This window comes from Dipodomys merriami, unplaced genomic scaffold (assembly GCF_024711535.1).
Source record: "Dipodomys merriami isolate MVZ:Mamm:240054 unplaced genomic scaffold, mDipMer1.0.p SCAF_78, whole genome shotgun sequence".
Classification (NCBI taxonomy): Eukaryota; Metazoa; Chordata; class Mammalia; order Rodentia; family Heteromyidae; genus Dipodomys; species Dipodomys merriami.
Genome location: NW_027206379.1, coordinates 303065 through 324230, shown reverse-complemented (window position 1 = coordinate 324230; position 21166 = coordinate 303065). Strand labels below are relative to the sequence as shown.

At 55.3% G+C, this 21166-nt stretch overlaps 1 protein-coding gene and 1 non-coding gene across 2 annotated transcripts; one reads left to right on the top strand and one right to left on the bottom strand.

Moving 5' to 3' along the window:
• Positions 1-741: 741 nt before the first annotated feature.
• Positions 742-20256, bottom strand: LOC138818780 (FERM domain-containing protein 8). The gene is made up of 11 exons (XM_070009882.1): positions 20135-20256; positions 19776-19860; positions 17033-17200; positions 12365-12466; positions 12105-12163; positions 11804-11970; positions 10611-10835; positions 9386-9509; positions 8181-8324; positions 3108-3312; positions 742-2114 (listed from the first exon to the last, which is right to left on the bottom strand). Exons 2-11 carry the CDS (start codon positions 19858-19860, stop codon positions 1990-1992), a joined length of 1404 nt encoding a protein of 467 aa, XP_069865983.1. The 5' UTR covers positions 20135-20256; the 3' UTR covers positions 742-1989.
• On the top strand, positions 13544-13664 carry LOC138818834 (small nucleolar RNA SNORA40). Its single transcript, XR_011369224.1, has one exon. It is a non-coding gene; the product is annotated as a small nucleolar RNA SNORA40 (small nucleolar RNA).
• Positions 20257-21166: the final 910 nt, after the last annotated feature.

Below are 21166 nucleotides of genomic sequence, written 5' to 3'. Positions count from 1 at the left end.
GGACGCATCACCAGGGCTGCAGCACTTTACTAGTGCCAGCAGGGCGCGCTCTGGAGGCCACATGTTGATAAACAAAGTTGCCGAGTGAGTGCAGATGGCTCACGCCTGCAATCCTAGCTAATCAAGGGGCTGAGGTCTGAGGAGTGCAGTTCAAAGCTGGCCCAGGCAGGCAAGACTACCAGCAAAAAGCTGGAAGTAGAGCAGTAGCTCAAGTGGTCAACCTTGAGTGAAAAGATCAAGGTAGAGCAAGAGCAGTGTACACACACACACACACACACACACACACACACACACACACACACACACACACACACGCTGGGTGCTAGAGCAAGAGCAGTGTACACACACACACACACACACACACACACACACACACACACACACACACACACACACACACACACACACACACACACACACACACGCTGGGTGCCCCTGGCTTATCCCTGGAATCTCCGAAGGCTGAAGATTGTGGTTCACAGCTAGCCTAGGCAGTAAACTGTGAGATTATCTTCAATTAATGACCCCAAAAAGCTGGAAATGAAGCTGTGGCTCAGGTGGTACAGCACTAGCCTTGAGCAAAAAAAGTTCAAGGACAGCACCCAGAACTGAGTTCAAGCCACAGGACTGGCATGTGTGTGTGTGTGTGTGCATACACCCACATACACACTCACCTACAATGAAATCCTCAGCAGCTGGGATTAGCACATCCTTGGTTATTTAGAATAAACCATGCCAAAGTTTATCTGAAATGGATTTTATTAATAAGTCACATGATACAAAAGAACATTCAAGGACATTTAGTAAAATACTGCCTTGTCCCAAAGAGCAAACAGAGAAGGTTAAGGCACAGTGGGTGCATAGAAAACCCCCGAAGGGGCTGGAGAGTGGAAACACGTCATTTGTGCACACATACACACATCAACCACACCCCACATGCTGTGGGCCCATCAGATAGGAATGCACCAAGTCAACAATCAGTGGGCCCAAGAAGTCTAGAAGGAGCCAGGAGCGGGGGCTGGCAGCTGAGAGAGGTCCCAGCAACTCCACGTGGGGAGTTAAGAAGCCCAGACTCTTCTAGAGGACACGCCCTGGCCACTTCTTCCCACTCACACTGGGACAAACAGGCCCTGCCACCAGAAGGCAAACCCACCTGACCAGGTACCAAGGCCAGGGGAGGATGAGAGGCCCAGGGCCTGGAAGGCCCTCCTCTCGGACCCAGCAGCTGGGGACAGTCAAGGCTGGGCACCACATCCAAGCCGCCTTGCTCGTGTCCTTGGAGGGAAGGGACGAGCTCCTGTCACCACACAGCTGACCCCAGTGTCACCGAAGGAGTTTCTGTGCCTCTAAGTTAAACAAGTCTGTCCTTGAGTGGCCAGAGGTCACAGAACTCACCAAGCAAAAGCAGATGCACAAACCCAAACCAGACCCAACATGTGGGGCAAGGGTCATTTGGGGGTGCACAGACTGAGGGGAGCCTCTTGGGCAGTAACGGGCTTTTCAGGATCATCCAGTGTGAATGGGGGGGGGTGTCTACTGGTCCCCAAGACAGCCACCTCCCAACATGGGCAGGACACCAAGGTAGACAAAAGGCACTTTGTCTGCTCAGTGTGTCTGGCCTGCAGAACGGCGTGGAGTCCTAGACAATCCGGGGGGACAGTGCTGTTTCCGCATAGCTCAGGCCAGGGGCCAGTCCTCCTGAGAGCAAGGTAGGTGGAATGCCGGCAGAAGGAATGCGAGACATGCTGACCAGAGTCCAGAAGAGCAAAGGCACACAGGACCCCACAGCCCGAGATGTGACCCAGGCCCCTGCCACCGGCGGCAGGGGCGATCACCTCCAGATGGGCATCGTGTTGGTCAGTAGGGGCAGCGGGGACAGGAGGACGGGCTGCAGAGGGGCCCGTGCCCACCGCTCCATGTTCTCAAGTACTCACGGACCATGTGCACAGCCCTGCCTGGGAGGACGGCGGGCCAGGTGCAGAAGTGCAGTCATCCTGAGCTCTGCTCCAGGCTGTCGGAGGGCTGCACCACGGTGTAGCTGCCCTGGCCCAGGGACAGCTGCCGGCTGAAGAAGGACGTGGTGCGCTTCGGCTTCACCCGCTTGATCCCCTTGCCTGCAAGGCAGAGAGAAACACGCTGAGGAGAGGCCCGAGTGGGGCTGCAAGACCCCAGGAGGCGGGGCTCTGGCTCAGGTGGGAGGTCCTTTCAGGGCCTATTTGGACCCAGTGCTCACTTCAGACCTGGTTGCCTTCCCGCCTGTCTCCCACCAGACTCCTCTACCAGTGTACCATGGGGCTGTAGGGCAGCAGAGGAACTTTAGATATAGCACCAGTGGCTCACGCCTCTAATTGCAGCTACTCAGGAGATAGATCCAGCGGGACACAGGATTCTTTTCTTTTTTGTGCTGGTCCTGAGGCTTAATCTCAGGGAGTCCCTTAGATTTTTTCATTCTAGGTTAGCGTTCTACCACTTGAACCAGAGCTCCCCTTCCACCTTTTTTGGTGGTTAATTGGAGATGAGTCTTTTCTCTTTCCTGCCTAAGTTGGCTTCAAATCCCAGTCCTCAGATCTCAGCCTCCTGAGGAGCTAGGATTGCAGGCATAAGCCACCAGTGCCCAGCAAGGATCACAGAAAACTCTATCTCAAACCAGCAGAAAGCTAGACTGGAGGTGTAGCTCGTGACAGGGTGATGGCCAAGCAAACAGAACCCTGAGTTCAAACCTGAGCACGCACAAAAACCTAAAAGCGGGCTGGGAAGGTGGCTCAGTGGTAGAGTGCTTGCCTTGCATGCATGAGGCCCTGGGTTCGATTCCTCAACACCACATAAACAAAAAGCTGGAAGTGGCACTGTGGTTCAAGTGGCAGTGTCAGCCTACAGTGAAAAAGCCAAACCCTTTGGTAAAATTTAGAGGATTCTAAACTTCTATGTCTACCTACACCTTAAATAAAAAGCATTGCATGGCTCCAGTCTGTCACATTCTGAGAGGTGCTGCAAGGCGCATGCTTGTGGAGGCAGCAGAGAGAGAGGGGGCTGGGAAAGGCCGGCTGGGCTCAGAGGAAGCTGACCCGGTCTGGACCTGCCATGTATACCCATGCATGGTGGCTCACCCTCTTCCACGTAGTCAATGGTGGAGAGATGCTGGATCCGGCTGCACACCACACTGCCCTGCCTCCGTAGCTTGGGGCGCTGGGTGGCCGGCGGGGCAGGGCTGGAGGCCGAGTGGGGGCCACACACACTGTCCTGGGGAGCAGCGGGCTCTGCGGCCTGGCTCAGCTCGATGCAGTACTCGATGAGGCCGCTCATCAGCTCAGCCTGGGGGGCGGGGGGGGGGGGGGAGAGGGGAGGAGGCCACGGGATGAGCCGTGGCTCTGGCCCCGCCTTCTGGTGCCCATGGTTCCCAAGGAAGGAAAGAACATTCTAGTAGTCAGAAGGCACAGCCTGGGAAAGGCTGGGGTGGACAGGGAAGCCGAGCTGTTACAGAGGTGGGGGAGGGAGAGGTGGGGGTGGGGGTCTGAGGAGAGTGACGTCATCAGCGGGGGTGGGGCTCCTGTGCACACATTCCTCTAACATGACACTCCAGCACGGTGGACTCATATTGACTTAACGGGTGAAGTGGCCGGATGTCTGGGGGCACAGCTGGCATGGTGACAAGGGCCGAGAGCATGGAAGGAGTCAGGGAAGCTCTCCAGGGTGGTGTCCTTTGTCAGGAGCAGAGAGGTAGAAATGCCGGGACCGTCAGGCCCGCACACACTCCTGCTCACTGAGCGGCAGAACTGTCATTGCCTGGTGGTGGTGGCTCTATGGACATTGCTCCAGTCCCAGCTCATCCTGTGGCCCGATGCCTAGGCAGCAGCCAGGGGGGCGGGGGAAGGGGAGGAGGCGAGAGGGGAGGAGGAGGTGGGCTGGGAATGTATTTGGCCTGAAGGAAATGAGCTAGCGAGGTCTTCTGCCCCCTCCTATTCCATGTCCCTGGCTGGTGACCAGAGGCAGCAAGCGCAGAGTGGGAAAGCCCTCAGAGCCCCCCCCCCCCAGCAGGCCTGAGCACAGCCCGCTGCTTTCCAGGAAGATCAACACACTGCAGCTTCCATTCACAAAACCCATTCACAAAACCCCACTGAGAAGCCGGCGGTGAGACATTCACAAAACTGCAGGACTGCTAGCTAGGATTGCCAGAGGAATTTTCTCAACCCGACCAAGGACAGATCTACACTTCTGCCCCAGCTTTCCTAGGGGCGCGGGCAGATTGGGAGCATCTGCTCAGCCCCTCCTCCTCAACATGTCCTGCCACAGGACAGAGCAACGCCTTCTCCCTCCTTCCCTCCCTTTTGGTGTGTGAGGTAGTAAGGATGGAACTTAAAGCACTCTACCACTCGAGTGATGCTCTCCAGTCCCTTGTTTTTTTATTGTGAGATGGAGTTTCCCTAACTTTTGCCCAGCTAGTCTCAAACCACAATCCTTCTGATGTCTGCTTCCAAAATACTGGAATTACAGGCCTTTTAATTATTATTTTTTGTGTGGGGGGAGGGCACTAGGCTTGCATTCATGACCTGGGTTCTTTTTTTTTTTGTCAGTCGTGGGGCCTGAACTCTGGGCCTGGGCGCCATCCCTCAGCTCTTCAGCTCAAGGATAGCGCTTTACCACTTGAGCCACCCCTCCCATCTTTTTCTGCTTATGTGGTGCTGAGGAATTGAACCCAGGGCCTAATGCATGCATGCTAGGCAAGCACTCTACCACTAAGACACTTTCCCAGCCCGACCTGGGTTCTTTTTTTTTTTTTTTTTTTTTTTTGGGGGGGGGGTCCAGTCGTGGGGCCTGAACTCTGGGCCTGGGCACTGTCCCTCAGCTCTAGCACTCTACCACTTGAGCCACAGCATTACTTCCAGTTTTTTTTCTTTTTGCTTATGTGGTGCTGAGGAATCGAACCCAGGGCCTCAGGCATGCAAGGCAAGCGCTCTACCACTGACGCTCTACCACTGAGCCAACTTCCCAACCCCTTGACCGGATTCTTTTTTTTTTTTTGCTGGTGTGGGGCCTGAACTCTGGGCCTGGGCACTGTCCCTCAGCTCTTCAGCTTAAGGTTAGTGCTCTAGCACTTGAGCCACAGCGCCACTTCCAGCTTTTTCTGCTTATGTGGTGCTGAGGAATCGAACCCAGGGCCTCATGCATGCAAGGCAAGTGCTCTACCACTGAGCCACCTTCCCAGCCCTCGATTGGGTTCTTAATGGTAGGGATCTACCACCTGAAGCCACAGTGCCACTTGACCACCATCTCTAATTAACCATCTAAAAACTGGAAGGGGAGCTGTGGGTCAAAGTGGTGGAGCACAAGCCTTGAGCAAAAGAAGCTTAGGGAGAGCGCCCAGACCCTGAGTTCAAGCCCCAAGACTGGCAAAAAAACCAAAACAAACAAACTTGGAGGCTGGGTGCTAGCTCACACCTAGCTACTCAGGAGGCTGAGCTCTGAGGATCTCGGTTCAAAGCCAGCCAGGGTAGTAAAGTCCATGAGACTCTTATCTCCAATTAACCACTAGAAAACCAGGAGTAGAGTTGTGGCTCAAAGTAGCCACAGTGCCACTTGACCACCATCTCTAATTAACCATCTAAAAACTGGAAGGGGAGCTGTGGGTCAAAGTGGTGGAGCACAAGCCTTGAGCAAAAAGAGCTCAGGGATAGTGCCCAGGCCCTGAATTCAAGCCCTATAACTTGGAGCTGGGTACCAGTGGCTCACACCTATCATCCTAAGGGCTGGGTATATGGCTTAGTGGTAGAGTGCTTGCCTAGAATGCATCAAGCTCTGGGTTCAGTTCCTCAGTACCACATATATGGAAAAACCTGGAAGTGGTGCTATGGCTCAAGTGGTAGAGTTCTAGCCTAGAGCAAAAAAAGCTCAGGGACAGTGCCCAGGACCTGAGTTCAAGCTCCAGGACTGGCACAAAAACAAAAAACAAACAACAAAAATAAACCAAAACTATAATCCTAGCTACTGAGGAGCAGAAGATCAAAGTCTGAAGCTGACCCAGGCCAGTAAAAATGTTAAGACTCCATGCCCCAGTAACCAGCAAAAACTTGGGACTGTGGTGTGGCTCAGTGGGAAAGCACCAGCTGTGAGCAAGCAAACCAAACCAGAGCTCAAGGCCCTGATTTCAAACCCCAGGACTGACCTCCACCAAAAAAAAAAAGAAAAGAAAAGAAAAGAAATCCAGTTTAAAAAATGGACAGGTAAATGATTTGAACCCAAGCTGCACAAAGAGATCAGAGGATAGCAATTAATAAGCACATGAAAAAATAATTCACATCATTACTCATTACGAAAATATAAATTAAAATTGCAGTAACATTCTACCATACATTACTAAAATGTCAAACAACACTAACATGACTGAGGGATGCCGCCAACATGCCGGCCAAGAGCGCGCCAGTGCTCCTACAACCAGCTATCTGTGCTGTGTAGCCGCTGTTGTATCAGTGCTTGTTTCTGCTCTACCACCTGAGCCATGCTGCAGCCCTGTTTTTTTGCCTAATTTTAGAGATAAGAGTCTTATGGATCCTATTTTCTGTTCAGGCTAGCTTCCAATCATAATCCTCTGGATAGCAGTATCTTGTTTTTTTTTTTTTCTTGTCGGTTGTGGGGCTTGAACTCTGGGCCTGAGCACTGTCCCTCAGCTCTTCAGCTCAAGGATAGCACTCTACCACTTGAGCTACAGCACGACTTCCAGTCTTCTAGTAGTTTACTGGAGATAAGAGTTTCACGGACTTTCTTGCCCAGTCTGGCTTTGAACTGTGATTCTCAGATCTCAGCCTCCTGAGTAGCTAGGATTACAGGCATGAGCCACTGGCACCCGGCTAGTATCTAGTTTTTGTTTTTGTTGGTCAGGGGCCTTGAACTCTGGGCCCAGCCACTATCCCTCAGCTCTTCAGCTCAAGGCAAGTGCTCTACCACTTGAGCCACAGCGCCACTTCCTGTTTTTTCTGTTTATGTGGTGCTGAGGAATTGGACCCAGGGCCTCATGCATGCGAGGCAAGCGCTCTACCACTGAGCCACCTTCCCAGCCCCAGCAGTGTTTTGAATAGCCAGAATTACAGCCGTGAGCCAGGTGCTCATGCCTGTTTTTATGTGAGGCCAAAGATTTATGTGCCCAAAACAGCTTTACTGGTAAACATCAAAACAACCCAAATACTCTTCAGTGGGTGAAGAAGTCAGGGCTGCAAGGCCCTGGTTCTATTCCCAGCTCTTTCCTGCAGGTGAATGGCTGTACTATTTTTGTGTATGGACATAAAAAGGGAAGGAACTGGGGCTGAGTATGGCCTAGAAGTGGACCATAGGGTTAGCATTGGTTGAGGCCCTGGATTTGGTTCCCAAAACCGAGAAACAAGAAAAATGGGAACGAATAGATTTACCATAAGATATAGATGAATCTCAAAAAGCATGTTGTTTACTGAAAAGCCAGTTTCGAAGGATGCATACATTGTGCACACTCAAAGGTTGAACATGTGTGTGTGTGTATGTGTGTTGGTGTGTTGGTACTGGGTCTTGACTCAGGGCATCAGTGCTGTCCCTTAGCTTTTTCACTCAAGATTGGCGCTGTACTACTTGAAACATAGCTCCACTTCCAGCTGGATAATTAGAGGGAATGGTCTCATACACTTTTCCTGCCTGGGTTGGCTTCCAACTTGGATCCTCAGATCTCAGCTTCCTGAATAGCTAGGATTACAGATGTGAACTATCACTGGCTTGGCTTACAATTTGTGTGTCTAGTTACCAAGTAGTGAACATCTGTGTTATTTCCAAATTTTTGAACGACCACAGAAGGAATGAGGGGTATTTTGTGCCAGTACAACTCAAGCCTGGTGCTCGACCACTTGAGCCTCAGCAATGTGGTTTTGGAGATAGGCCTGTCTGGAACTAGTCTTTGTGCAGGGAGAAGAAAGGGTGAGGACTTGCTGTAGGGATGGCTTGGATATGACTATAGCAGAAGGGAAGGGCATGGGGAAGGGTGGAATGAATGGATCCAAACACAGACCCTGAGGGCTTCTACCCTTCTCTACCTGCCCCGCATCTGAGAAGACAGTGCCACTGCCCACGCAGCCCTGGGCAGCACACTGCCCTCCTAGACAGTCTGGAGCCTGCCAGGGCGCTGGGCCAGAGCCGCCCTCTCCAGGAACAGGTGACACGGCCATTACCTGCTTGGAGTAGATCCTGAGCAGCTTGTTGACAGGCATGCCCTCACTGTCGCCATCGAACTCCAGCCACAGGATGGGCTCTTCCTCCTCAGGGGAAGTGTGGTCCCACGACAGCTCCTGGAAGCGCAGGCCCAGCAGGACATGCTGGCCAGCAGAGGACAGAGCAAGGCGTGGGCCCCTGGCCAGGGCTGTTCCCTGTCCAATTAGGGCTCAACTAGGATGGGACCATCTGGGTCTTTGCCTCTCTAGACTGAATCTAAATTCCTTCATATATATATATATATATATATATTTATTTTTTGCTGGTCATGGGGCCTGAACTCTGGGCCTGGGCGCTGTCCCTGAGCTTTTCAGCTCAAGGCTCACACTCTATCAGTTGAGCCACAGCACCACTTCTGGCTTTTTCTGCTTATGTGGTGCTGAGGAATCGAACCAGGGTCTCCTACATGCAAGACAAGCACTCTACCACTGAGCCACCTTCCCAGCCCCTGTCCCTGAGCTTTTTGTACTCAAGGCTAGTGTTCTACCACTTTGAGCCACAGCTCCACTCCCAGTTTTTTGGTAATTAATTGGAGATAAGAGTCTTGGGGCTGGGAAGGTGGCTCAGTGGTAGAGTGCTTGCCTTGCACGCGTGAGGCCCTGGGTTCGATTCCTCAGCACCACATAAGCAGAAAAAGCCGGAAGTGGCGCTGTGGCTCAATTGGTAGAGCGCTAGCCTTGAGCTGAAGAACAGAGCCCAGGCCAAGTTCAGGCCCCACGACCAACCAAAAAAAAAAAAAAAAAGTCTCATGGACTTTCCTGCCTGGGCTGACTAGAACTGTGACCCTCAGATCTCAGCCTCCTGATTAGACAGGATTACAGGCGTGAGCCACCAGCTTCCAGCTCTTCCTTCATGTATTGTTAAGGAGAGGCGCCCAGCTCCTTTAGACCCTCCGGGGAGGCTCCCAGCCATGCAAAGCAGCCGGGTACTGCCAGACTCCCTCCACTCAGCAGCGGGGTTCCCAAGTGCAGCCTCCACACCTTGCCCAACACCAGTCTACCCACCAGCCAGGCAGCAAAGACGACACAGAGCAGACCGCAGGAAGTCCTCAGGGTGTACAGCGGGACCCCAGGGGCACTCAGAGACAGTCTACTTGTCTGCCCTCCCTCCCCGCCCTGCCAAGGGCGCCTCAGGCCCCGCCCTGGCGGCGGAGCTGCAGTGGTACCTTCTCCCTGCTGTCGATGACGTGCACCCCCTCCAGGCTGATGGCCACCGTCACTGGCTTGCGTCCACCCCGGTGCAGAAAGCCCTGGGCCGGCTTGTCGATCTCACCGTGGAAGAAGGCACACCTGGGGAGGGGACTAGGGTGAGCCACCCCTCCGGCACGTGGCACGGTCAGGGGGCCTGCTCTGGGGCCCCCAGAAATTGAAGCTGTTTGGACAACTGAAGGTTGGACAGAAACCTGCTCCAGGGAAGGGAAAGTCTGAGGAGGAAGCAGCAGCTCTGCAGGTCAGTGCCATGTGACTCGTGGCGTATGACGGGAACAGGATGGCACAGAGCAGGGCGGGCCCTGCAGGCAGAGGGGAAGAGCAGGGACCAGGCAGGGGGGCAAAGCAAGTGGCATTCGGGGCTGGCAAGGAGCCTGGGCCTTGGGCAGGTGAGGCTGCTGGAGGTGGCCAGGCCACGGAGCCCTGCCGCCTTCTTCTAGATGTGATGGTTGGGTGCCATGTGACTCAGTCACTGCCTTCTTTTCTGCTGGCCATATCCTCTCCTTTCCTGTGGCACTTCCTCCACCGTTCCCTACATTTTTTTTTTTTTTTGGGTCCCGTCGTGGGTCTGAACTCTGGGTCTGGGCGCTGTCCCTCAGCTCTTCAGCTCAAGGCCAGCGCTCTACCACTTGAGCCATAGAGCCACTTCCGGTCATCTGGTGGTTAATTGAAGATCAGAGTCTCACAGAGTTTCCTGTCTAGGCTGGCTTCGAACTATGATCGTCAGATCTCAGTCTCCTGAGTATCTAGGATTACAGGCGTGAGCCACTGGAAATCAGCTTGAAAGCAACTTTCTCTGGCAGGGCACAGACTAGACTCTTCTCCCTCCTTATACTGTGCACTACCTAGCGGCTCCTCAGAGAGGCTCAGAACCTGACCAGGCAGCTTCACTGGTTTCTGGCCTGAACCATCCTCTGCATTACTCGCACCTCCCTCGGCAATCCTGCTGCATGGGTGTCCCCGGGGCCCTCCCACCAATGCCAGCTTCACAAGGCAGGCTCAGGGGCCCCAAGTGTGCATGGACTGGCACTCAGCCAGCACATGAGAGCCGGCTGAAGGGACTGTCAGCTGCTGTGGTGACCAGGTGGCAGTGGAGGTGTGCAGGCTGAGAGGGAAGACTGGGAGGAGCTCAGGCCAGGGCTGGCAGCCCGCTGGGGCAGTGGCGCAGGGCTGTGCGCTCACCCGTAGAAGGGCAGCTCGTGGCACTTGAGGAGGTAGGCGCGGTAGTGGGAGCCCAGCGAGGCGGCGTGCTCACTGTGGCTGCCGTCCGCTTCCTTCAGCTGGCGGTAGGCGTTCAGCAGGCCTTGCTCGCCCGTCCCGGCCTTGGCCTCCCGGCCCCGGAGGACAGCGAAGAGGCCTCGGCCCCGCTTGCAGAGGTGAGACGGGAGGAAGGAGTCCAATTTCTCCCTGAGGGGAAGCAAGGAGGTGCTGGGGGCCTGGGCAGAGGGTGCAGGTAGGTGCTCCTGCTGTGGGTGCCACACAAGCAGGGGAGGGAAAAGCCCCACAGGTGGCCTGGCACAGGAATGTCCACTACATCCGAAGGCACCAGGGCCCTCCAGTGGCCACAAGGGGCAAGGCAGTGGCACCTGCCCAGGATACTCCCACAGGGATCCCACGGTCTCCACTCTGGCTGTGCGGTTTAGGGGCCAGTGCCAAGGGAGGACCTGAACATTAAGAGGATGTGGGTCCCCAGGAGAAGGAGACAAGCAGGCTCTGTCACAACCAACTGTGTGACCCACCTTTCCTGCTCTGTGCCCACTTTGTCTGCCTGGACTCACTGTGAAATGCCACTTTCTTCGAACTGGCAGAAGTGACAGACACAGGGGCTGCCAGGCCCAGGACAGAAGACAAACCAGCCTGTGCACCCCCGGTGTCCACCCACCGTGGAGAGGCTTCTGGCCCCATCTGACATCAGGGCTAGAAAGTGCCCAGGAGAGGCCTAAAAGGCCAGGAGGCCAGAACAGCTGGGTTTTGAGCTACAAGAACAGCCTAGTTCAAGTGGCCTGACACTGTAGTACCGGTGAGAGACACCACACTCAGCCAGCCTTTTACTGGGCACTGGAAAATCCTGACTTTGAGTTCAAAGAACAAGGCCAGCTCCCTCCGGACCCTGGCTAGAGGCTGGACCCAGGCTCTGCACCTGTGGGCGCCATGGGATCCCTCTGGCTGCGATGCATCTCAGATCTCACTTCACCCTCACTCATCTCCGGCTCCCGCTGCCCAGCGCACAAGAGGGAAAGGAGGCTGTGAGAGCTGGAGCAACTCACCCAGCGCCGCATGGTGACTCCAGGACTGCGCCCACCTCCCGCAACCTAGGACCCTTGGTAAGCAGGATGGGCAGGGGCAACCTTCCCCACCGGATGTCCCGCCCTCACCTCAGGGCACAGGCCGTGGGCTGGCCAGGCTGGTAGGGCCCAAGCTGCACCCGGCACACCAGGGCCCCGAGTGCTTCGCAGTCCTCGACGTCACACGGGTACCGGGCGGTCAGCACATTGCCCTTGGCCTCCTCGTAGAGCAGCCGCAGGACCTCCTCGTCCTGCATCTGTCGGCCGGTATGCAAGGAAGGAACGCTCAGCTGGGTGAGGGCCAGGCCTGATGAGGGGTCTCGGGGAAGGGGAGATGGGGCAGAGGGCACACAGGACATGGGTAGCAGCACCCCTGCACTCGCGGCCTCACCTGGAGCTCCCGCCGCTTCGGGAAGAACACGTTCCTCCGGAACTGCAGGGATGGCTCATCTGGGGGAGAGGCTGCGATCACGCCGCGCGCCCGGGCACGGCCCGCACCCCACTCCCCAGCTCGCCTGCCGGGACTGGAAAGACCCCAGGCAGGGGCGCAGGGCCCATCTCTGCAGCTGCCCCTCCCGGCCCACCCTTCTCTCCTCCCCCTGAGGCAGGAGGGGACACACAGCCCCGCTTGGGGCCTGCGGCCGCACGCACCTGTGGCCACGTCGTCGTCTGGGGCGTCGGTGAATCGCAGCAGCAGCTCCGGCCACTGGCGGCCCAGCTTGTACGGCTGATGCCTGGGCTTCAGCTGCACCTCTGTGGGCAGAAAGGAAGTATCATGCAACCTTTAACGGGCTGCCACCCTGCCCACCCCCGCAAGCTACAGTGTCGTGGCCAGTAGCAGCGGAGTAGAATGGAGTGTCCTCAGCGACTAGCGGCTCACACGCGTGCTCCTGGCCACACTCCACCCTCCACCTCTCCACAGAGAAAACGACGCTCAGAGCAAGTAGGCTGCTGCCCCGAGCAGGTGGATGGGCCTGCTCACTACAGCTTGTTCCCCAGGGCCAGCTGGATCTGAGAGGGGAACGGCCCAAGGGGGCCGAGGGAAAGTAGCCAAAAGACCCAGCACTGGCCGCCTCCAGTCGCCATCTGCTGGTGACTAGGGCCTGAAGGCTCAGGGGAATGCTGTAGCTCGCCGGGGCAGAGCCTGGGCTTCCCATGTCCATCTCCAGTGACCCTCTCACTCCACAAACACCACCACCTCACTACCCTCTCTCCATCCCATCCTGCTCCGCTCACACTGTCTCAAGTGGCACAAGTAATCTCAGGGAGTCTATACCTCAGGACCTTTGCCCATGCTGTTCCTCCTGCCTTGGTCACAGATCTTCACATGGCTAGCTGGCTTAAATCTCAGTTCAGGTGGGGCTGGGAAGGTGGCTCAGTGGTAGAGCTCTTGCCTTGCATGCCTGAGGCCCTGGGTTCAATTCCTCAGCACCACAAAAAGCAAACTGAAAAAAGCCGGAAGTGGCTCTGTGGCTCAAGAGTGGTAGAGCGCTAGCCTTGAGCTGAAGAGCTGAGGGACAGCACCTAGGCCCAGAGTTCAGGCCCCATGACCGGACCCAAAAAAGAAAAAAAAAAAAAATCTCAGTTCAGGGTCATTCACCCTGGCCCTGTTACTAAAGCAGTCCCTCCACAGGATTTTCTGTTTTTCTTTTTCTTTTGCCAGTCCTGGGGCTTGAACTCAGGGCCTGATCTTCTTTTGTTCAAGGCTAGCATTCTACCATTTGAGCCACAGTGCCACTTCCAGCTTTTTCTGTTTTAGGTGGTACTGAGGAATTGAACCCAGAGCTTCATGCATACTAGGCAAACACTCTACCACTAAGCCACATTCCCAGCCCTCCCTCCTGAGGATTTTCTATCATACCTTACAGATGGGTGCAAGCAGTAAACCCTCTTTTGCAACCCAGAACTCATTGCTGAATATGAGACTCTGGTAAATGTAAGAAGGAATATGATTCCTACAACAGTTGGCAATGTGGGGCTTGTTAACTCACACAGGTTGACTCTGGGAATAAAGGTGATATAAAAGCTAAAAAATAATCATTTTCTATCCCATAATTGCATTTTTTTTTTTTTTTTTGGTTGTGGGGCCTGAACTCTGGGCCTGGGCACCGTCCCTCGGCTCTTCAGCTCAAGGCTAGTGCTCTATCACTTGAGCCACAGCACCATTTCCTGTTTTCTGGTGGTTAATTGGAGACAGTCTATCGGACTTTCCTGCCCAGGCTGGCTTTGAACCGCGATCCTCAGATCTCAGCCTCCTGTGTAGCTAGGATTACAGGCGTGAGCCACCAACGCTTGGCTGTAATTGCTTCCTTTTGGGGCTTTCCTCTACCTGACATTCTTTCTCACCATGTGGCAGGAGCTAGCGGTGTCTCCTCTGGGCCGAGTGGCACACACAAGGCCAAACACTGCATAAAGGGCAGCTCCTGCTGATGGCACCTCATCCTGAGACATGGCCCCGCCACTGATCAGCACATGGTGGAGTGCTCCACACACGGCCCTCGAGCTCAGGCTGTCATGCCGGAAGAACACAGCAACAGGGGCTCCCGCAGCAGCTCTGACCTATGAGGGGACCGTACCCACTGCGGCGCTGCCCTGCAGAGGCGGTGGCAGTTTCCAAGCTCACCCAGAAAGGCACTGAGGTGTGTGCTGAGGATGCCTGCCATGCCTGCCAACAGGCTTCTGCCCTGGATCTCCTCCCCTGCCCTTCGCCTCCCTACTGATGACCAACTGCCTTGTCCTACCAGCCTGACGCTAAAGGTCCTCATCTCTGTTCTCTGGACCTTGCTTTAGGATCCCTTGACCTCAGACAGCAGCCACGGCCTCTGCATGGACCTCCTGGCCTCCAGTCTCTGCCCTGCAGGCCTGGCATCTACAGTCCTTTCTTTTTTTTTCTTTTTTTGGTCGGTCATGGGGCTTGAACTCTGGGCCTGAGTGCTGTCCCTCAGCTCTTCAACTAGCGCTCTACCACTTGAGCTACAACGCCACTACCGGTTTTCTGGTGGTTTATTGGAGATAAGAAGCTCACAGGCTTTCGTGCCCAGGGTGGCCTTGAACTGTGATCCTCAGATCTCAGCCTCCTGAGTAGCTAGAATTACAGGTGTAAGCCACCGGCGCCCGGCTTCTGCAGGCCTTTCTTAAAGCCCCATCATTTCTGATCCAGATCTCCTAGGGGTGCCGTGGCGTTCGTCTCTCACCTAGATCCCAGGCCCCACCCTTTGGCCAGCCAGCCAGCCTTCCTCTCCTCCAGAAAGGGCTTCCCTGTCATCCTGACAACTTGGCCCCCTCCTCGGACTTCGGAGGGCATGAAGATCATTCGCAGTGAGAACCCGAGGCCGCAGAGGGACAGGGACTGTGGGAGGCCACACGCTCTGCTTCCCGCGAGCACTCTGGGCTGGAAAGTACTGAGCTGGAGTGCTGGGGGAGGGGCCGTCACCTCCTTGCTGCTGCACCCTCCGCAGTCACAGCCTGAGCGGGGAAAGGCCGGCCTGGGAACAGGGACAGCCTGTCTCTTGCCTTGACTCTCAGACCCAGCAGCTCACGGGACTAAGCTGACTCCACCATCCTTGACTTCCAGATAGGACTCTGCCACTTGTCACCTGACAAGGACAGTGCCTGGAGCCCCTGTTCCATGGAGAAGGCCAAATACTACCCAAATGTGGGGCACAAAGGGCCAGTTGTGCTGACTGCCTCATCCCTGCCTTGTGGACACCCACGGCGGGGGAACTCTGCCTCTGCTTCACCCTGTCTGCAGGGGGCGGGGGAGGAGACAAGGGGAGCTGGGGCCCCAAGGAAAGCTGGCGTGGACTTGCAACCTCCCACGCCAGCCTGGAACAACATGGTGTTAACCAGGAGGCTTGGGCCTAGCCTCCTCTGGGATGGGCTCAGCCACACAAGCAGCCCATTCAGTTGTCAGCTGTGGGGGACAGGAATGTGGGAAGGGAGTGGAAGAAGCGGAGGGGAGAGGAGGCTCCTGCTGGCCCTGGGAGCCTCCCAAGGACAGGGCAAGGGCCACCCACTAGACCCCACCGCCCCTGGCTTTCTAAAGACACAGCTGGTCACACCCACAGGCCTGAGTAGCAGCACAAAGGAAGAACTGGGGGCCAGAGATAGGGGGCCAGGGAAGCTGGATGAGCAGGAAAAGGGTGGGTGAGAGCCTGGGGTGGCAGCTGCACCGGAAGCTGGGTGAGGTGGGGAGGAGGGGGGGTGGAGGATGCTGGGAGCTCCCCTCTTCTACCCAGAGGACAGAGCCTCCAGCGTAGACGTCCAGTCCCTCCTGGACTCAGGAGAAGGGGGAGTCACTAGGGACTGGAGCCCTAACTCTGCCATCCTGTTAACCCTTTTTTTTTTTTGGGGGGGGGGTCTGGTCGTGGGGCCTGGCACTGTCCCTCAGCTCTTCAGCTCAAGGCTAGCGCTCTACCACTTGAGCCACAGAGCCACTTCCGGCTTTTTTCTTTTTGTTTATGTGGCGCTGAGGAATCAAACCCAGGGCCTCAGGCATGCAAGGCAAGCGCTCTACCACTGGGCCACCTTCCCACCCTCTTTTCTTTTGGTTAGTTGTGGGGCTTGAACTCTGGGCCTGGGTGCTCTACCACTTGAGCCACAGCCCCACTTCTGATTTTCTGGTGGTTTACTGGAGGTAAGAGTCTCACGGAGTTTCCTGCCCGGGCTGGCTTTGAACCATGATCCTCAGATCTCAGCCACCTGAGTAGCTAGGAGTACAGGCGTGAGCCATGGGTGCCCAGGGCTGTTCACCCTCTTAATGCCTCTGGTCACCTGTCCTTGTCCCCATTCCTCCATAACAAAGGGAATATTGGTGCTCAGAAAACATGCCTGGGCCCAGGGCCAAGTTACTTCTCCAGATGACAACATAGGCATTTCTTTCTTTGCTTCCTTTCCTGCCTGCGGCAGTTTACGGACCTCATTCACCCCAGTAGCCCTGCCTGACGTCTGATGAGCCACCATCTTATTCCCACCTCAGCCCGATGGCTGTTATGATGGTTCTAGCTTGGTGCTAACATGGGTTGGTCTCAGGGCTGCAGTCTTCAGGGGACACAGTGAAGTTATGCTCATCAAGCGTGGCCCGGGCGGTGTGGTGAGCCCTCTTGCCCCTGCGTCTCCTGATGGATGCCCCAGGCCCAAGCATCACTGAGGTGATGGGCAGGCTGGGTCTTCAGCCACAGGAGCCAGATTGCCTCAGGACTCTAGGACACACATGCCACTTCCCGCCAGAGGTTCCGAAGCTGCCCTTCCCTTTGGCCTGGTTGGTCAGCACCCTTCTAATACCTCCCTCAAGCTGGGCCTCTCACTGCCACGGCTTACCCAGCAGAGGGGAGACGAGCCAGAGTGCGAAGGCCTCCAGGGCGCTGTCTGGGAGCTGCAGGACCTCTCGGACTGCGCGATGCAGCTCGTGGGCACTGAGCGCAGGAAGGTTCTCCACCGCCAGGGGCACCACTGTGTCGTCAGCTAGATACACCAGCACATCAGCAGCTACAAGGGAGGGCGGGCAGCTCAGCCGGGGCCGCTGGCGGGCACAGCCAGGCTGAGCAGCCATCCACCACCCCTGTCTGTCTAGCCCTGGAGGAATCGCAGGCTACACTGAGGAAAAACTGACATCCCCAAAGACCCTGTTAGGAATGCTATTAGACACAGAAATGAGGGACAAAGAATGAACCAATGCAGCAGTGGTACTCACTAGACACTATGTTGGAAATGAACTGTACAACTTGTGGTTGGGGGTGGAAAGGAAAAACTGGGAGAGCAAGAGAAGAGGTGACACTGTTCAAAAAGAAATATACTGACTTCTGCAACTGTCATCCCTCTGTATATTACCTTTATGATAACAGTTAAAAAAAAAAGTACGCGTGGGCTGGGAAAGTGGCTTAGTAGTAGAGTGTTTGTCTAGCATGCATGAACCCTGGATTCAATTCCTCAGTACCACATACACAGAAAAGGCCAGATGTGGCACTGTGGCTCAAATGGTAGAGTGCTAGCCTTGAGCACAGAGGCTCAGGGACAGTGCCCAGGCCCTCAGTTCAAGCCCCAGGACTGGCAAAAAAAAAAAAAAAAGTAGCTGTGACTGGGGGCTGATGTCTATAATCCTAACTAATCAGGGGGGCTGAGATCTGAGGATTGAGATTTGAACCTAGTCTAAGCAAGAAAGTCTGTGAGACTCTTATCTCCAGTTAACTAGCCAAAAAAAGACAGAAGTGGAGCTGTGACAAAAGTGGTAGACCAGTAGCCTTGAGCTCAGGGAAAGCTGCATGCTGATGCTCATGCCTGTCATCCTAGCTACTCAGGAAGCTGAGATCTGAGGATCATGGGTCAAAGCCAGCCCAGGAAAGAAAGGCCATGAGATGGAGCAGTGGCTCAAAGTGGTAGAAAGAAAAACAGCTCAAGTACAGTGCCCAGGCCCTAAGTTCTCCCATGACCAGCACAAGGGGGAAAAAAGTAGCTGTGGATTCAGTGAGGCCTATGAAAGGGCAGGGCACAGTATATAGTTAACATAACTAAATGTGGGTTTTAGACTCCTAGTCTTTTCTGCTCCAACAGCTACTTAGATGAAAGCATCATCTCTAAGAGACAGGTTCAGGGACTGGGAATATGGCTTAGTGGTAGAGCGCTTGACTTGAGGGTTTGACTCCTCAGTACCACGTAAACAGAAAAAGCCAGAAATGGCACTGTGGATCAAGTGGTAGAGTGCTAGCCTTGAGCAAAAGAAGCTCAGGAGCTGGGCGCTGGTGGCTCATGCCTGTAATCCTACCTACTCAGGAGGCTGAGATCTGAGGATCACAGTTCAAAGCCTGCCTGGCCAAGGAAAGTCCGTGAGACTCTTATCTCCAATAAACCACTAGAAAACCGAAAGTGGCGCTGTGGCTCAAGTGGTAGAGCGCTTGCCTTGAGCTGAAGAGCTGAGGGACAGCGCCCAAGCCCAGAGTTCAAACCCCACTACTGACCAAAAAAAAAAGAAGCTCAGGGACAGAGCCCAGTTCCTGAGTTCAAGCCCTAGGACTGGCAAAAAAAAAAAAAAAAAAAAAGAGAGGGGGATAGAGGGGGAAGAGAGGGGGAGAAAGGGAGAAGAGAAAGGGAGGGAGAGGGAGGGGGAGGCAGGGAGGGAGAAGGAAAGGGAGAGGGAGGGGGAGGGAGGGAGAGGGAGACAGGTTCAGACTAACTTTACAGACAGGGAAAACAAGCACTAAAGGCTCAAGTTCATAATCACCGCAGGGCTCAGCTGCCTGTGAGTTAACCTCTCTAGGACCCAATTGCCTTCCAATAAAATGAAGGTAATGAGGATCCCAGGTGCCAAGGGGTTGTTTGGGAGAATGAAATGGAACAAAGAAAGTGAAGATGTCATTTTTCATTCATGTGCTCTCATTTAACTTCACAGCTGAGACATGTCCATCCAAGAACATGCACTTCACCAGGCACTGGTGCCCATTATGCCTATAAACCTAGCTACTGGAGGCTGAGATCTGAGGATCTGAAATTCCAAGCCAGCCCAGGTAGAAAAGTTTGTGAGACTCTTATCTCCAATTAACCACCAAAAAGCTGGAAATACCACCCTTGAACAAAAAGCCAAAGCCAGAGCACAGGGCCCTGAGTTCAAAGCCAAGTACAAGCCCCCCTCCCCGAAACAAATAATACCGACTTGGTCACTAAGCTAGTGATAGAGCCCAGGTCCTCTTCCTAAGCTTGTCCTGCATGGAACACACATTCTTTCTTTTCCTTTGTTTGGGGTACTGAATTTTGAATTCGGACCTCACACTTGCTCAGTTTATATATTCTTACCACTTGAGCCATGCCTCTAGCCCTGCTTTTTGCTGTTTTATTTTTGGTAGACGCAGTCTAGGGTACTTTTTTTTGATCGAGGGTTGGCCTAGCACTACAAACCTCCAGATGTCAGTTTCCTGAGGAGCTAGGATGACAGGTGGGAGCCACCCGTGTCCAGATTACCTTATTCTTAGTCATGTTATATTTAATGAAAAAGAAGACAAGTCTGAGGCACATCCGCAGGGCTGGGAGTCTCGGGAGAGTGAGAGGAGACACAAAGGAGGGCAGGACCCACCTCGAGCTCCCACGGAGGACACACTGCTTCGGTGGGACCGCTCGGCGGAGCCGGGCTGCCCGGCATTACCTTCTGCCCCCTCCATCTGTACAGGGAGAGAAAAACAGCAGTTACTGGGGGTCCTGGGGTGAGGACGGGGGTCGGGGGTCGGGTATCCTCAAGCTTTCATCCAAGGAGGAAAAGGGTCCCGCGGCTGACACCCGGTCGGGAGAAGCCACGCGCCCCACTTCCGGCCGGGTCGGGCCTGGCGCGGGGGTCACAGGGCGGGGGGGGGGGGGGGGGGGGGTCCGAGGCTGCCGGCCGGGGTGGCCGGGCGGGGCACCGCGCCCCTGTCCGGCAGGGAGGGATGGCGTCCTCACCTCGCAGGGTCGCAGAGCCCGTCGCCTCGGGCCGGGACCCCGCCGGGACTGCTGCCGCCCCCAGCTCGCGCCCGCCGCTGCCCAGACTCCCGCGGACTCCCAGTCCCCGCCGGGGCTCCGCCGCCGAAGTCTCCGCAGGAGGAAGCCGGGCACGCTAGGCCCCGCCTCCCCCAGCGCGGGAGCCAATCGGAGCCCGAGGCCGCCGCGCCCGCGCCCTGCCGGCGTCCGCGCCCCCTCGCGGTTGCGCATGCCCGGATCCCCGGAGTCCGCCTCTGCGCTGGACGCGTCACGACCCAACCCCACCAACCACACGACCCTTGACCTATAAGAAGAAGTGGCGGAGCCAGGCGCTGGTGGCTCACGCCTGTAATTCTTATCAGAAGACTGAGCTCTGAGGGTCACGGTTCGAAGCCAGCCCGGGCAGGAAAGTCCACGAGACTATCCCCAATTAAATACAAACTACAACAACCAGAAGTGGAGCTGTGGCTTAAGTGGTGTAGGGCGAGCTTTGAGCCACACAGCTCGGTGCCAGCGCCCAGTCCCTGAGTTCAAGCCCTACAAGTGGCACAAAACAAAACAAAACAAAAACAAGAAATGTGGGCCCAGTGCCGGGGTTCACGCCTGTCATCCTAGCTACTCAGGAGGCTGAGATCTGAGGATCATGGCTCAAAGCCAGCCCCGGCAGGAAAGTCCGTGAGATTCTTATCTCCAATGAACCACTAGAAAATCGAAGTGGCGCTGAAGTTCAAGTGGTAGAGCACTCGCCTTGAGCTGAAGAGCGCAGGGACAGCACCCAAGCCGAGTTCAAGCCCCACAACAGACAAAAGGAAGGAAAGAAAGAAATGTTGATCAGATGACTGGGCAGGGTAGTACACACATTTAAGGCCCAAAATTGGGCTGTGAGGTAGAAGATTTCAAGTTCCACGTCAGCCGAGGCTATACAGTGATGCTGTCTCAAACCACAACCAACTGAACAAAAACCCCCTCAGGTCAGGAACGCTGTTTTTCCAGGATGTAGTCACTTGAGCCCTG

Excerpts from the sequence above, each read along its gene's own strand:
- LOC138818780 (XM_070009882.1), bottom strand. The coding sequence starts at position 19,860 with ATGGAGGGGGCAGAAGGTAATGCCGGGCAGCCCGGCTCCGCCGAGCGG. Across the intron at positions 10,836-11,803 it reads CCCACGGCCTGTGCCCTGAG|GGAGAAATTGGACTCCTTCC; the intron begins GTGAGGGCGGGA and ends GCTTCCCCTCAG. Across the intron at positions 3,313-8,180 it reads TCAGGATCTACTCCAAGCAG|GCTGAGCTGATGAGCGGCCT; the intron begins GTAATGGCCGTG and ends CCCGCCCCCCAG.